This window comes from Lissotriton vulgaris, chromosome 5 (assembly GCF_964263255.1).
Source record: "Lissotriton vulgaris chromosome 5, aLisVul1.2, whole genome shotgun sequence".
In the NCBI taxonomy this organism is placed as follows: Eukaryota; Metazoa; Chordata; class Amphibia; order Caudata; family Salamandridae; genus Lissotriton; species Lissotriton vulgaris.
Window position 1 is genome coordinate 1,480,129,760 of NC_141693.1, and position 15,088 is coordinate 1,480,144,847.

General features: G+C 42.5%; 1 protein-coding gene across 4 annotated transcripts in view; it reads left to right on the top strand.

The window, feature by feature from the left end:
• The window catches only part of RBBP5 (RB binding protein 5, histone lysine methyltransferase complex subunit), a 225,494-nt gene that overhangs the window by 67,060 nt on the left and 143,346 nt on the right, over positions 1-15,088 (top strand). For all 4 annotated transcript variants that reach the window (XM_086923451.1, XM_086923453.1, XM_086923450.1 and 1 more), the window contains exons 6-7: positions 5,046-5,155; positions 7,071-7,190. In XM_086923451.1, coding sequence (XP_086779577.1) covers positions 5,046-5,155; positions 7,071-7,190 — 230 coding nt within the window. The remainder of the gene's footprint in view (positions 1-5,045; positions 5,156-7,070; positions 7,191-15,088) is intronic.

Below are 15,088 nucleotides of genomic sequence, written 5' to 3' on the forward strand. Positions count from 1 at the left end.
TGATGGAGTGTAATATATTAGCAGCATAAAATCATTTTTTTTTTCTGAAGAGCCGTGAGCATCATAGTCAAAATTTTGAAATTAAGTTAGTGTTATTGAGGTTTTTGTGTAACCACATACTAAAAAAAATTAAATGAAAGCAAAATTATGAATTCATAAACAGTAGCATAGTATTACTGCTCCATTCTTAAAGGCAGGCACTGTTTGGTTGGGTGGTAAGCCATTCGAGAATCTTGAGGAGGCAAAAGGTAGGAGGAATGTGGAGAAAGCCTTCAGAAATATACAGCAACTCCCCTCCCCACCCCCCCCCCCCCCCTCGCTGAGCTTAACAAGCTGTGGCTTTCACTGTAGTATGAGGTAACATCACAGCACTTACGAGCCTATGAACGAGGTCTTGTGATAGATTTTCAATGGAAACCACAAAGCACGTCGCTGTTCTTTCGAATCTTGTGCTTCCCTGAATTGCATCTTGAGTGAATAAAAAAATTCCTTGCAAAGCAGGGCATAAAGTGGGCTTGCAGCCTCAAATGTGTCTATATGCACGGTTGCTGGTGTAAGAAGGGAGGTGCTACTCGCTTCCTGTATGGGTGCACAGCCACATGCTTGTAATAAAAGGTGGTGAACCGGGGCTTGTGGTGTGCTGGGATGGTACAGGCTGTGGTGGGCGGGGCTTGTGGTGTGCAGGGATAGTACGGTCTGTGGTTAGGCAGACCTGGTGCATTTAAGCATACATGCCCAAGTACACAGTGCCACCGCAAGCTGCATCTGGGGGAAATTAGAGGCTGTCGCACCTACTTTTACCTACTGTTTCCAAACTACTGTGTAGCACTTTCTCAAGGAAAGCACCATCGGACGGCTGCGAGGGGAGACAACCCCCGGACTGTGTTACTCTTGAGGGGGCTTGGGAGGTGTGGCAAAAAGGCTGCAGACGTGCCATGCAAAATGAAAGGAGGGTGCGCGCTGCCATTGTTGATCAGGCATGCTGCGCTGCATAAATAAAATGTAATGCCCCCTCCACCCCACAAAGATTTGGGTGAGCCGCTCTATTTAAAAAGAAAGTAGCGCTGCCACCATTGTTCAAGATCAAAGAGGGCTTGCCTCTCTGCCTGCTCAATTTCGTGAGTCGCGCATAAGAAAAACAAAAAAGCCTGGGCCGCTAAAATTAAATCTGAAGCGTAGCATGAGGCGCTGCATTGAAACATACTATATACACGCTGGCTGTAGAGTGGGGGGAGGCTATTTAAAAGATCAAGCACGGCGTCTGTGATTGGGCCCCATGCTCAGTCAGGTAAACCAGGGGGCAGAGGGGGTGGACGCCACTTAAAGCACCGCTTTAAAGAGTCAGTGATGAGTGGCGCTGGATATAAAAGAAGCAGCTGCCATTGCTATGCGCTCGCACAACCTGTCAAGCCTGCTTCTGCAAGATATTAAATTAAGTAAATAGTTCTCCCTAACTGCTAATGAAATCTAGGGAGTAAGGGCACATGTAAGAGGGGCTGTCCTTATGGGAGGTAACAACAGGAGAGAGGGAGCTACTAAGGATGGACTACTTCGTCTATTGACAAATCAAAAGCCGTTTTTTACAAAGGACAGGAAGAGGAGCCAGTTGTAAAGATGGGCCAAACATGGATGGAGCTTAATGCCCATATCCTGAATGCTGCACGTCTCGAAGAGACGCTACCTAAGCGAGACTCAAAAATATGCTTTGTATTTTACTTTAAGACTAAGAGTATCGTAATAAGGTAAGTGCGTTTTTAAAGATAAATACTTTTTGCTTTCCAAAGTTGACACTTAGGACAGTTTCTGCGCAATTCAATGTTATTTTATGAGGAAAATAATTCTGTGTTTAAACAGGTATCACACTTACAGTTCCAGTCTTCGGACCATAGCTCAGCACGGGGCAAGGGTCGGGTGAGTGCCAAAATTGCACCACAGTGGCACTGGTGCGGCCGGGTGCAGAGATCAAAACTGAGTTTGGCCCAACAGGTTTCATTAGAGTCTGGGGGTTCTCGAAGCACACTGCTTGCAGATAAGTAGATTGGTTGCAGGGGCCAAGCTTTGGGGGGTTAAGTTAAGCACAGTGGGGGCCACAAAGCTGCACCAAACATGCACCACCAGTAGCACGGGCGGCCGGGTGCAGGGCTCAATTTCAGCACCTGGCGCCCAGTGCTTTTCAGAGATTCTGTTGTAGGCAAACAGGCCACAGGCGTTGCATTGGAGGTTGCAGGAGGGAGAGAAACAACAGCAGAGGTAAGTAGAGGTGTAGGGTGTCGTAGGGTCACTGTGAATTCAGCTCACCAAAACCAAGGGGCTTTAGGTGCTTTGGTGCTTTTCAACGTCTGAGTCTTCTTACCGGAGCCAGTCGCAGTCAGGTGGAGCCTCTGGATTCACACTGCAGGCACTGTAGTGAAGATCAGGAGAGGTCAGCCAACACGGGACTCAGTCAGGTTTGCTGGGGAGACTTCACTGGAAAGGTAAGCTAATCCGAATCGGGCAGTGGGTGTCTGGTACAGAGTGGGCAGGAGACGTGTATCCACCTGGATCTGGAGTCCTGGGAGTAGATTTCTTCTGGATACAGCTGCTGTCCTCGGGTGATTGGAGTCTTTGTCGAAGGCAGAAGTCCACCCAGGGTTTTCAGAGGTCACTGGCTGCAAGACATATCGCAGCTTCGTCGAAGGTGGAGACAGACCAGAAAGCAGTTGTTTTCTTCAGTCTTCTCTGCGGGGATGTCTTCTTTCATCTTAGGTCATCTCAGATCTAGTTTCCAGATCTGAGGGCGCCCCCTAAATATTACATTTAGAGGTGTTTTAAGGGAGTAGCAGGTAGGGACAATGGGGACCTTACCTGGGGTGACTACACCCTCAATTATGCCACTCTCCTGTGGGAGAGGTTATAGACCTAGCCCTGACTGAAGGGGTCTCTCCATCTTCAAGATGACATGGTCTAAAAGCTGTGCTACACCTCCCCTCCCTCATCTTTGGGGTGGAGTTGACAGAGGGATGGGCACACCTCCTATTCTTTGAGGTTTTCCCATCTAAAGATGGGTGCAAACCAGGGGCTGCCATCTACTGCTAGCAGCAGAGGCTGGGGGTCACATTACAAAGGTAGCAGGCCTTTGGAGATTCCCCTTCGAACACTGGCCCATTCTCTGCCTAGGATGTGCATTGTTACTGGTCCCAATGATCAGAGGTTCTCCACCCGGGGGACCAGAAACATATCTGCGTGTGAAAGGCTGCCTAAAGTCAGTCAGTGCTTACACTAGGGTCGGTAGGTTTTCAGGGGGCACTTCTGACGTTCACTCGGAGTACATGGTGTAATAAATCTCACACTGGCATCAGTGTTGATATATTACAAGGAGTTGTTTAGTACCAAACACTCCTGGTTTCAGTGAAGCCATGTTGGTGCTGTGGAAGCCCATGTACTTTTCATGGCTTCCCTAGCACTTACAATATTTAGGAATTGACTTAAGTATTGTAGAGGCATATCTACTCACCTGGGGTATAGTGCACCCTGCACTCGGGCTGTAAACTTGCTTGTGGGTGACTAACCCATACCTACAAGCAGTGCTGGTTGGCTTAGCAGCCAGGCAGGGTACCATGTCAACTTTGCAGTTTTTCACCTCTGAATGGCATGCAAGCTGCAAGGGCACTGGCAAGATCCTAGTGAGTGGGGTCCCAGGGCGTCTGCTCCCAGGCCCCAGGTACTCAGGGTACCATTTACTAGGGACTTACAGAAGGGCAGAAGTACCATTTGCGGGTATGTTTTAGGGAAGAAGCACTTGCACAGGGACATGGTTGGCAGGGACCCTGTGCACTATAATTGAAACCACATCAAAACTAGGCATAAAGTAGGGGCTAACCATGTCAAAAGAGGCACTTGCTCACAAAAAAACCTGCACTGATTTACTCCTAAGCACCTCTCTTGAAGTTGATTTTCTTGTAACTGTCACTTCTGCTTGTAGATTGAGTGAGCTACGGAAAGTTATGTTGTAACAAGCCTTGTATAGTTGTCTTAGAATAATGGTTATTAGATCTCAACCCCTCATTTTCTAACAAAATGAATTCATGAATTTAATATTGATCAGTCAATTTTTATCCCTATTTTTCCCTTATTTGACCTAACTGATAGAAAGGTCTGTCATGCACTTGTTAAGGTACTTCATTAAAAAAACTAAAGATGTTGGGCATGTTTAGGCAATTTTAGGCATTGTGGCCAGAAAACCATTTATATCCTGTCTGTAGCATATCGTTTGCAATTCTCTGCTACCAAAAACCAAATACATTACTAAAGCGTCAGACCTGATGCCCATTTACTCAGGGGAAAAAGGCACCTACTTTGAACTTTCTCATAAACATTCTTTTTGCAGATTTTTAAAGTGTGAATATGGAAATCAGTCCACATTTTATTCTATATCTAGACTGTGACTCCGGGATAGACGCACAAGGAGATCAAACATCCATACACATTTCATGCTGTCTGTATCCTCTCTCCCTCCATTTTTTCTTTATCCTGATTTTCTTTGATCGTGGGTGGAAGTTTTCTTAAGATCACACGACTGAGAGGGGAAAGTTACTATTTGTGATCCTAGTGCTCTAACAGGAGAATTTTCAATGAATTCATGAATAACCCTTCACCGGGAACCACAGAGAACAGATTAAAGTGCACCTAGACAAGTATTTATTTCTACTCATGTTTGAAAGCTTTGAGATGGACTGACTTAACTTTCTAACCTCTACCTTCAGGGATTGCTTGGTCAGTCTGTAATCTGTGATACTTATCAGCTCATTTATATTCAGTTTCTCCTGTTTAGAGATAGGAAGGTTAGGTTAAGAAAATATTTGTATGTGTTTTTAAGCATGTATGATTCATTTCATTAAAATGAAAAAGAAAAGAATCTGTGCTAAAATTACAAGACCTGGGAAAATTGCCATTGTTTTATAATTGAGAGATATAACGTAAGGATGTAACTTTTCTTCTGTCAGCAGAAATATTCTAGTGGATAATGCTTTCAAAGTCAACCATGGTTTCTTTTCTTTTTCTTGCAGATCTTGGTCCTAAAAACGGATTCTCCAGACCTTGTGGCATCCTTCAGGGTTACGACCGGCACCAGTAACACCACGGCTATAAAATCCATTGAGTTTGCAAGGAAGGGAAGGTTAGACACTGAATTGATGTTGATATTTGTATCATCCATCAGTTATGAGCTACACGTTAAGGCCCTGGCTTTGAAAAATAAGTCACAGTAGACCTTAAATTTGGAAACGATTGTATATAGTTTGAGCTTGTACTTTCTGTAGGCTGGTGTTTGGAACCAGTTGGGAAATAGCTTGTTTTCAGTTTAAAGCACCGTAAAATTACTCCTGGCAGGGTGAGAAAGTAAAAAGCCTGAGGATGAATACAGAATTGTGTATACTGCCTGAAAATCCTCAGGTTGTACAGTGTTACGTTTTTTAGTACTTAGGTTGCCAAATGTTTTTTTTATATCCATGTCTTCATCCATGTTTTGAGTAGCATCATGTGTAATGGTGTTGGTGAGTGTTTGAATTGTTTAAAATGGTCTGGTGCTGTGGTAAAGTACTACCTTGTGAATTAACTACTGGGGCTAAGTGTTGGGTCTAGAGGGAAGAAGGCAAAGTAGACCTCTTCTACCTTGTTTATCTCCTATCCTATGCATACACACTTCATATGACCTTATTTCCTTTCCTTTTTATTGACCAATGTTAATACCCAATACACTAATTAGGTCTTGCTGAGGCAGCGATTGCGCTGTCTCTTCGAGACATGCTGTATTAAGGATATGGGCCTTAAGCCCCTACCACGTTTCACCCATCTTTTTAATTGGCTCCTGCTACTGTCCTTTGTAAAGGTTGGCTTTTCATTGGTTAACAGGCTTAGTAGTCCCTCCTTAATACCGCCTTTTCTCTTATTGTAGCCTCCCATAAGGACTTCCCCTGCCATATGTCCTTTTACTCGTTGAGTTATTTATTCTTTTCGGTGCATACTTTTCTCATTTTTTCTGTATTTGCACCTATCGTGGTCACGCCTTTCTTTTATTTTGCATGGCAAGGCTTGCACACCTCTATTTCACCTCCCACTCTGTTTATGCCACCCCCTCCCCAGACCAGTATCAGGGAGTGCAGTCCTTTTAATATGTACCGTGCAGATTCACCATACTATTTCATATGTGGCTGATTATCAAACTAAAGAGGCTGACATCATATGGTGCCAGTCTCCAAACAAGGTTATGTGAATTTACCCAGTAGAATTCTTCTGTGGATCCCAATAGATATGCCCCTGACATTGTTTGTTAGATTACTGTTTTTCCATGAATAACAGTAACGTCTCAGCCTGCGCTACTCTGCTTTCAGAGTCTGTAAAGCAGTAAACCTCGTATTGATGGAGACGGGGCAGTTGTATGCATCTTCTTGGGCGATCTCATTGCCCTTTTTCTGCTTCCAATGTAGTCTTTTGTCTATGACAGTCCACACAACTCCTCCCTTTTGCCTCTCCTGTTAATTGTATTAATCTTGCTCCGTCCAATTTGTCAGGTAATTAACAGTCTGCGTTTGATAACAGCTAGTTTCTTCATAGGCATGGGCGGGGGTAGGATCAACCGCCTATACATTTCCTTGAAGCATCTCAGCCATTAGTGGTTCTTTGGGGATTTTGAGGGTTCATCGTAGTGATAAGATATGGAACACCATATTTTGGCCTCCATCCATTAGTATTTGCTCAGTATTCATCTCAGCTGTAAAAACAATTTAAAAAACAAGCATTTGCAATGCAATAGTTCTTGCATTACTGAAAGTTTGAGCTATTGGCGTTGCATTATTAATTGCAACTCCAATAGCTCAAACATTCAATATTGCGAGACCTATTGCCTTGCAAATGCTTGTTTTTATTCTTTCCATGTAGTTCTGCCACTGCCTTTCTTTGACTTGGTGTTCTTTTCTGGATGTGCATGGGCAACTAGTTATATTTTGAATGTGAAAGTTGAGATGAAAAAAGTAATATGTTTGTCCACTCTTGCTTTGTGCCCTTCCTTCTTCACTGCTGATCATTTCTTTCAGTTGCTTTTTGATCAACACAGCAGACCGAATAATTCGTGTGTATGATGGCCGAGAAATCCTAACTTGTGGGCGTGATGGAGAGCCAGAACCCATGCAGAAGTTGCAAGATTTGGTGAACAGGTAAGAGTTTTAGATAATGACCATTACCTTTGGGGTCCAGTCATACTCATGATGTCTACTATTAAGTGATGAGATCTAAAGCATTTCTCTCTTTTTTCGTGGCAGAAGAATATACAAGTGTACAGTATAGGCATAGCTGTGGCAAATATGTACAGCAAATATACAATTCAGCTTATGACTACAGTTATACACTTGTCTTTCAGTAATGGGCCTACAGAGAGAGAAAGGAAAAATTGGTATTTCTTTTCTTCTCTTTAATTACTCATTGTCATCAAGGCTCCCATTTTTTAACAAAAAATTACTTTCTCTGTTCCTCTTTAAACAGTTGCGAAGCAGTTTTAATCTCAGATGGGTGATATATTAAATTCCATCATTTTTCAATTCTTTGGGTGCCATGATTACTTCATTCTGGGGCAATTTATAAGCTTGCCACCACAACTGCATTGAAAATAAAGAAACCGAGACCTTTCGTAAATTCATCAACAAAACCAAATAAAATTATCTCGGTTGTTAAACTAATATCTATATTCAATAAGTCAGACACCGCATGTGCTACTTTAGTCCAAATCTCTGTCAAGCATCCGCGTTGTGCAATTCATCATTATCGTCCTCCTCGCATCTGCAGCATCTTGAATTATCATGGCACAATTTCTGTGGTGTAGAATTTGTCTTAAACAAAAATTTAAATTATTGCAGTAGAAGATTCACTAACCTAGTATCAAAACCCATTGTTAATGATTTTATAACATTGTCAATACTGATTATTGACTAAATGTATGTGACCTTTTTTGTGAGATAACTCCTAAATCATTTTCAGCCTGAACAATGAAAGTATTAAAGTGTCAGATTTGAGATTTCCCATTCTTATTATATTTTTCTTATACAATAAGTCCTGTAGTTCTTTTTTTTTTCGGGAAATATTTAACAGATTGCTGAGAAAAATAGTCTTGTATCTGCAAGTACATAAATTCTTACTTTGGTAAAGAAAATTCATTTTGCAAATCAATAAGGAGTATAATGCATGTTTACAGAATTGTTGCCCACTATATTGAGGCAGAGTTTAGCCCATGACTTTAGAGTGCTATCCTGAAATACACCAGAAGTGATAGGTTTTCTGAGAGAGCTGAAAAACGATTTATTAATGTAATGCCTATGAATTTGTCAATTTTTTCCAAACAGTTATTGCACTTGACAGAATCTTAACTCGCACTCTTCAATAGCTTACATTCTGATAGCTCCATATAAAGCTATCGATTCCTACTTCTAGACACCTAATATATTTGATATCGGTATACAAATATATAGATCTAAACAAGTATAGAAATTTAGGCAGAATGGTCATTTTGATAATATTACAGCAACCCATTAGTGTAATAGGAAGCTGATTCCATTTATGGAACTATTGCACACATTTTTCAAATAACTTCTTAAAATTAATTTTCACAATTTGACTAGTATCACTACACACACATAAATACTTGTTGAAACTGACCATTCTTGTACGTATGCCTATTTGAGTATTATTTAGCATAATTTTGTTTTTATCAGCATTTTAATTATATACAGGCACTTGCCCACACTTGCCATTGTGTAAAGCATTTTTCCCACACTGGAAGTGTCTAATACAAGCCTTGTCCCAAAACAACTTCAGATTATAATTAATTTGTTCTTTTACAACTGTGCACATATTCTGCAGATCTTTGGTTCGAATTTGAGTGCTGTTTTCTTCTACGATTGATAAAGGCCACCACTGAGTTTGGTAATATGACTCGAAATTGGGCACTAGAGACGACTGTAGAAGAAAGCTGGCTCTTTATATGATATATCACAATGAGATATATTATTGTGTGAAGAGTCCATGTGTTCCCTTATGAGTGGTCAGGGGCTTGCTTTGGCAATCCCAAAGTGCTATGCTAGGGGATAGTGCGGTTAAGAACCTTAAGCTTATTACAGAGGAGTGCAAGGAATCGGAAAATACACACAATGGAAGTAAATGAGACACACGACTCAAGAAGGCGATCCAAACCAATTAAAACAAATAGCAAGGATCTTTATATATGTTTAGGCATCAGAAGAAAAACGTTCAGGTAAGTAAGTTTTTAAATGGGAAATATTTTTAGTTAAAAAAGTCAACAGTACTATTTCTGGAGGCTGCTATGTTATCCTATGAGAGTAAAAGTCAATGCGGCATTCAGGTATAGTACAGTGACTTCCGGACCTTTCTCCAGGAGTTAAGGTGAGCGGTAGGCAAGATCTAAGTCAGCACCAGCAGAACACCACCAGCGTCACTAGGGTAAAGCGGTGCAAAACAGTGCTGGGTGCTCAATGTTAGTCTATGGATAAGGGTCTTATAAGTCGTTACGTAGAAAAGTACTCCTTTTTACATGATCGCCCCCATTTTTTGCCTGGTACATGATTTGATTTCAACTGGGAGTGCACTGAGATCTGCTAACCAGGTCCCCAGTGCCAGATCACTTTCCCAAAACGGTACAATTGTTCTCCCAATTGGCAATGCCTGAAGCATCCTCTATGTCCCTTGTAAATGGTCTCCCAAGGGCTGCAGCACAAATTGTACCACCCTAAGGGACCCCTCACCAAATTCATGATCGGCTGCTATCGCAGGCTGCTTGTTTTGGTGCAAACAAAAATGAAAAAACGACCTGACACACATCAGTGTACCAGACCCCCTAACACTGCATGTAGTACTTGTAAGTCATCCCTACAGCAGGTCCTGCAGCCCTATGGCAGGGTGCTTGGTATTACATGTAAGAGCATACCTGCATAAGCAGATATGACCCTGTGCTGGTCAATTCCATTACTGCCAGTGTAAGTGAACAGGTAAGCCATTTTAGAACATGTGCTGAACACTGGTGAAAACGAGTTCCCCAGCTACGTGATTGCTTCACTGAAAATAGGGTTGTTTGGTATTAAACATATTGTATTGATAAGCCCACACTGATTCCAGTGTTGGCATTACCAATACATATACATTGAGGGCACCTTAGAAGTGGCCCCTGAAAAACCTGCCAGCCTCTGGTGCGCTCTCTGACTGGTTTCGGCCAGCCTGCCACCTGAGACACTGTTCTGACCCCCTAGGACGAGAGCCTTTTGCTCTCAGGAGACCTAGAACAAAAGCCTGTCTAGGAAAGTGTTTCCCTTCCACAGGATGACCTGCTGATTAGCCTTCCAAGGTCGGCAAGCTTGAAAAAAGCTGATGCCTTTGAAATGCGAATCTGGCTCCCCTCACAGGAGAGGAAGCTGACCACCTTTGTACAGAGCTGCTTTGGCACCTGGACAGGTGGGAACATTAGTTAGTCTTATAGGCGTGCCACCTCCAGGCTAGTACCACCTGTAAGGTGGGCTAAACAGAGGTTGACATGACTTTTCAAAAGTAGACCTCTTTGTAATGGCATACTTATGAATTCTGGGACAAGGTTATGCCCACCTACCACAGGAAGTGGTCATATCAGGGGGCATGGTGACCCCGATGGTCAGTTGCCCATTGGCTACTACCATACACTTCCCTAACGCCCCTAAAGTCAGTATTTAGGGAATCCCCTAAAGTTCCTGCCAACCTGAAAGACCAAAAAGGACGAGAAAAGTCACATCCTGCAAGAACAAAAGATCCAGCGGACTTGGTGCCAATCCTGCCTGCTGCCTTGGCGAGTTTCACCAAATGTCGACTGTCCTGCAGCTTCTGGGTTTCCAAAGCTTGGGAGACCTGGCAGCACTTCACCCAGGAACCTGCAGGTATCCAAATATCCCCGGAAGGACTACCTAACCACAGAAACCCAACGCCTGAAGACACCACTGCATCTGTCGCTTCAGGCCCGAGTAGAAGTGGGCCAACTGTGTCAGCATGCCCCCTCCCCCGCCCCGCTGTCCTCCAGAGATAGAGTCCAGTGTGGTCAAACCTCTTGTGGATTCCCCGACATCGCCTGCAGCCTCTGCATGCAGGTCCCTTCTACAGCGACTTCTCTCAGTAAGAAAACCCGATGCGTAAAGACACCTCTGCACCCGTCTCCCCTAGGCCATGGAGAAGAGGACCAAAGGTGTCCCTACATCTCTGAGCATCGGAGGCTTGTTGGTTGAGCCAGACTGGCCCCAATGTCGAAGCCTGCAGCCTGTTTTTTTCCATGAGGGAACCCATGGTCCCTTTACACAATACATCTCATTTTGATAGATCATATAAAGAGCCAGCTCTCTGTCAACTGTGATTTGTGCTACATAGATGGACAATTAAATATTGGATATTCAGTTATCTAAATGCATGTCTTGCCATTTTCCATTTGCCTTCTCGACTCTTATGGGCACCTGTCCCTCTCTCCTCTGTGCATTTCGCCACACTGTGTTTTTGTCTTTGCGCTAATGAGTTAAGGGTGCACCTAATAACATAGTGTTCGACTGAATAGTAGATTAAGTACATTAATAATAAATCAAGTGTTTAGCCAGAGCCAAATAGTGTTTAGTTAGTTAAAAAACAGACCTTCTAAAAAATAAATTAAAAACTGTTCTATCCTTTTTTTAGTCCTCTTATTTTACGCATTTCACATTCAGGACAAATTATCAGTCAAAACATATATTTACATTGTCTTTAATGTTATTTCTGAACTTCTGTGTAGTCTGGTGATCTATAATCTTGGTCTTGGATTCAGAAATTTGTGTCTCAGGAATTGTATTCCACAGGAACCTAAAACAAGCATTTGCAGTGCAATAGGTCTCGCATTTACGCAAGTTTGAGTTTTTGTCATTGTAAATGACAATGCCTTTTATTTATGTTTTGGTTTTTAAAATATAAATAAAAGGCATTGTCATTTACAATGCCAATAACTTAAACTCTTGTAAATGCAAGACATATTGCATTGCATACGCTTGTTAACTTTTAGTGTGGCGAGTGAAAGCACGTAAAAGGCTTTTACTTTCTGGGGCATATGCTTAATTGAATGATTTCTGCACTCCACATATCAAAGCACACTGATGCACAGACCTCATTTTGTAGACCCAAAGAGGTGGCCTCTTCACACCACCCAAAATAATATTTCATTGCCCCATCCGCCACCAAAGCGCCTGAGCTTGGATTGGTAAATGTGCTCTGCGGTGGTAACTAGCACTGAAGTTTAACGTGATTTACTGAGCTAAGAGCTTGATGCAGTGATGTGTTACTTGTAGTTCACTGGTTCGGTTCTGCAGATGAAAAAATGACGCACTTTTTAAGTAGCACTACGAACAACAAAAATTTCATACCAAACTGAAAACTTAACTTGAAACTAAACTGAAACTAGCATGAAATGGACTTAAAATTCCACCTCTCTCAACGTGGCGTACATCTACCGCATTGCTCCCATGAACTATAAATGGGATAGTATTTTCAACTTTATCTAATCAAATTGCTGGAGTGTTTTATGAATTTGATAATATTTTTTTCTGTTTATTGGCATTGTATATTATCTTTTAAAAAAATTATTTTAGAAAAAATTAAATGAACTTAATGCATGAATCTAAGAAGAAATATATTAAATAAGTGATGAAAATAAATAAAATTAGATATACATTTTTCATAACAAATTTGCATTCCTTATCTATGTGTAGAGCATAGCTAGTGGTTACATCCATTTGTACACCTAGAATGTTTTGACATATTTGATTAAAGCTTGCTATGATTTCTTTACCCATTGTTGCAAACCAAAAATGATCACTCGCCAGAAAAAGGAGAGGAGGAGGGACGAGGGAGGTGCTGAACAAAGGGAATGGGAGGGGGGTGGGAGCGAAGGCACACAGACAAAGTGTAGCGCTGAAAGATCGCAGAGGATCCTACATATCCATAGAGGGAAGGAGAGGGCTGAGGGAAGGAAGAAACAGCACTGGACGATTCAATGCCAAAAAACAAAGAGTGCGCCGAACAAAGGATAAATAAACACGACAGAAAGGGCACATGTGAGGGGGGCAGTCGCCAAGAAAGTGCAAACCCGCCCAAGGTGGGGCAAAGCGCAGTGTTTCACTAATCAAAAGAAAGCAATTTTGAAAGGCACACAAAGTAGCAAATGGAAAGTGGATGGTGTGGCCTAACCCCACATAGGGATTACCACATGCCTCACAGAGCAGCGCATGCACGCTGCCTCTAGGCTCGACCTAAAAAGGGGGCTTCGAAACGTTCCCTATCAGGCTCCGTTTGTATGCCCAAGCCCTTTCATGCCCCAACCTCGCAATACAATCTGGTGGGCAGGCCATGCAAACGTGACTCTTGTTACGTGAATCTCACGTAAGACCTGGCAGTTCTGCTTCCACCTCCATCACAAAATGGGCAAATGAAATGTAACTGGAAGAAGGAAGGCCCGGGAAGTTTTTTAAAGGTACCCTGGGCTCCACATATTTCCTTTCTGTGCTCGATTCGAGGAACTTGCCTAGAAAAGCGTTGGAGCCTCCTGCAGCTGCACAGCTTGATGTGCTGACCTTTGCTGCTGGTGTAGTGTTGGCAAAACGTAATCATCCCTGGATAGACACGCATCAGAATAAGGTGAGTCATGACTGGCACTTGACAGGGACTGGCCTTGTTTTAAGTAATGATTTTAAGACCATGCATTTCCTATTTTTGCCACACCATTTCCTCCGCACCACCTCAAATTGCTGATCCAGGGTTCCGGGAGGTATACATGTATCTTGGTGCTTGAGATAACATGTTCCAGGCAGGGAGACCCCAAAACTTATTGACCTGGACATTGCTCTGGGCCAAAAGTCAATTTGGTGTTTGTTGTGGGGGTGGGAAAGTCGTTGTGGTGAGATAGCAAGAGGTGTGAGGAAGATGGGCCGAGGGCAGAGGGTTGATGGGGTGCTGACAATTACGCTGAGATAAATAAGGACTGATTAAGACGTCTTTAATGGGATCCAATTGAGACCATTTGGAATGGACCTGCTGCTGTTTGCATGACATTAAATCAGGCAGCTCCCTTCCTTGTCCCTCAGAATATTGGTGCACTGAGCCTGGGCCCAGCTCGCCCATGCTAGGCCGGCACGGCTTCCGTGGTCAAACAAGTCAATAAACAAATGTAGTAGCAGTTTAGCTTCCAGGCTGATGCAGAACCCAACGAGAGTTGTGCATAGGTAAATGTCAAACTGCAAATTTTTTGGTTAAAGAAAATAAGTTATGCAAGGCATGATCCGAGTTTCAGCAAATTTTACTTATGTCATATATTAATTTAGGTGGCATGGAGAGACACGTCTATGGGCATTAACTGTCAATGTGTCCTTTTCATTCATTTATTGACTGCCACAAGCATCCTTTGCTTAAAGACAGGCAGGAAACTTCGAGCATGTCATATGACCCAATTCACACTCAACAATGAGATGGAGACTACCCTTCAGCACACTGACGCACGCTTGCTATTTAAATAGTAACACAAGATGTTAAGAAAGTATCAAGATTTAAAGCAATACCGCTGGTTAAGCTTTGCCTTCCCCGTCATATTAGTGCACATATTTGTGTTCTCCAAGAACAATGTGTACTCCGTGCCTGCTTGGTCAGGGTCGGAATCTACCTGTAAATTGTGCAAGAATCATCATGTTTGAGTTTGATAGGATGTCTCTAAAAAGTTTTAAAAGTGTGTTTCTTTGCACACAGAGTAGTGTTTTACCTTAGTGCATCACATTATATCACTACATTAAAAGACATTTATTAAAAGTGAGTTTTTAAAGATGCACTGACAAATATTCCTGCCTGCCCTGGTAACAACGCTACAAGTGAATCAAAAGACATGCGAGTGTGCCTTTTTTTGGCTTCAGTTATTACATATGAAGAAACTTTTAAAACAAACACAAAGTATATTGTACTACACACATTCTGAGTTAGTCCACGCCTCTATTCGTGTAAGCCACACCTTTTTAATATGTTTGCCACTCCCCTT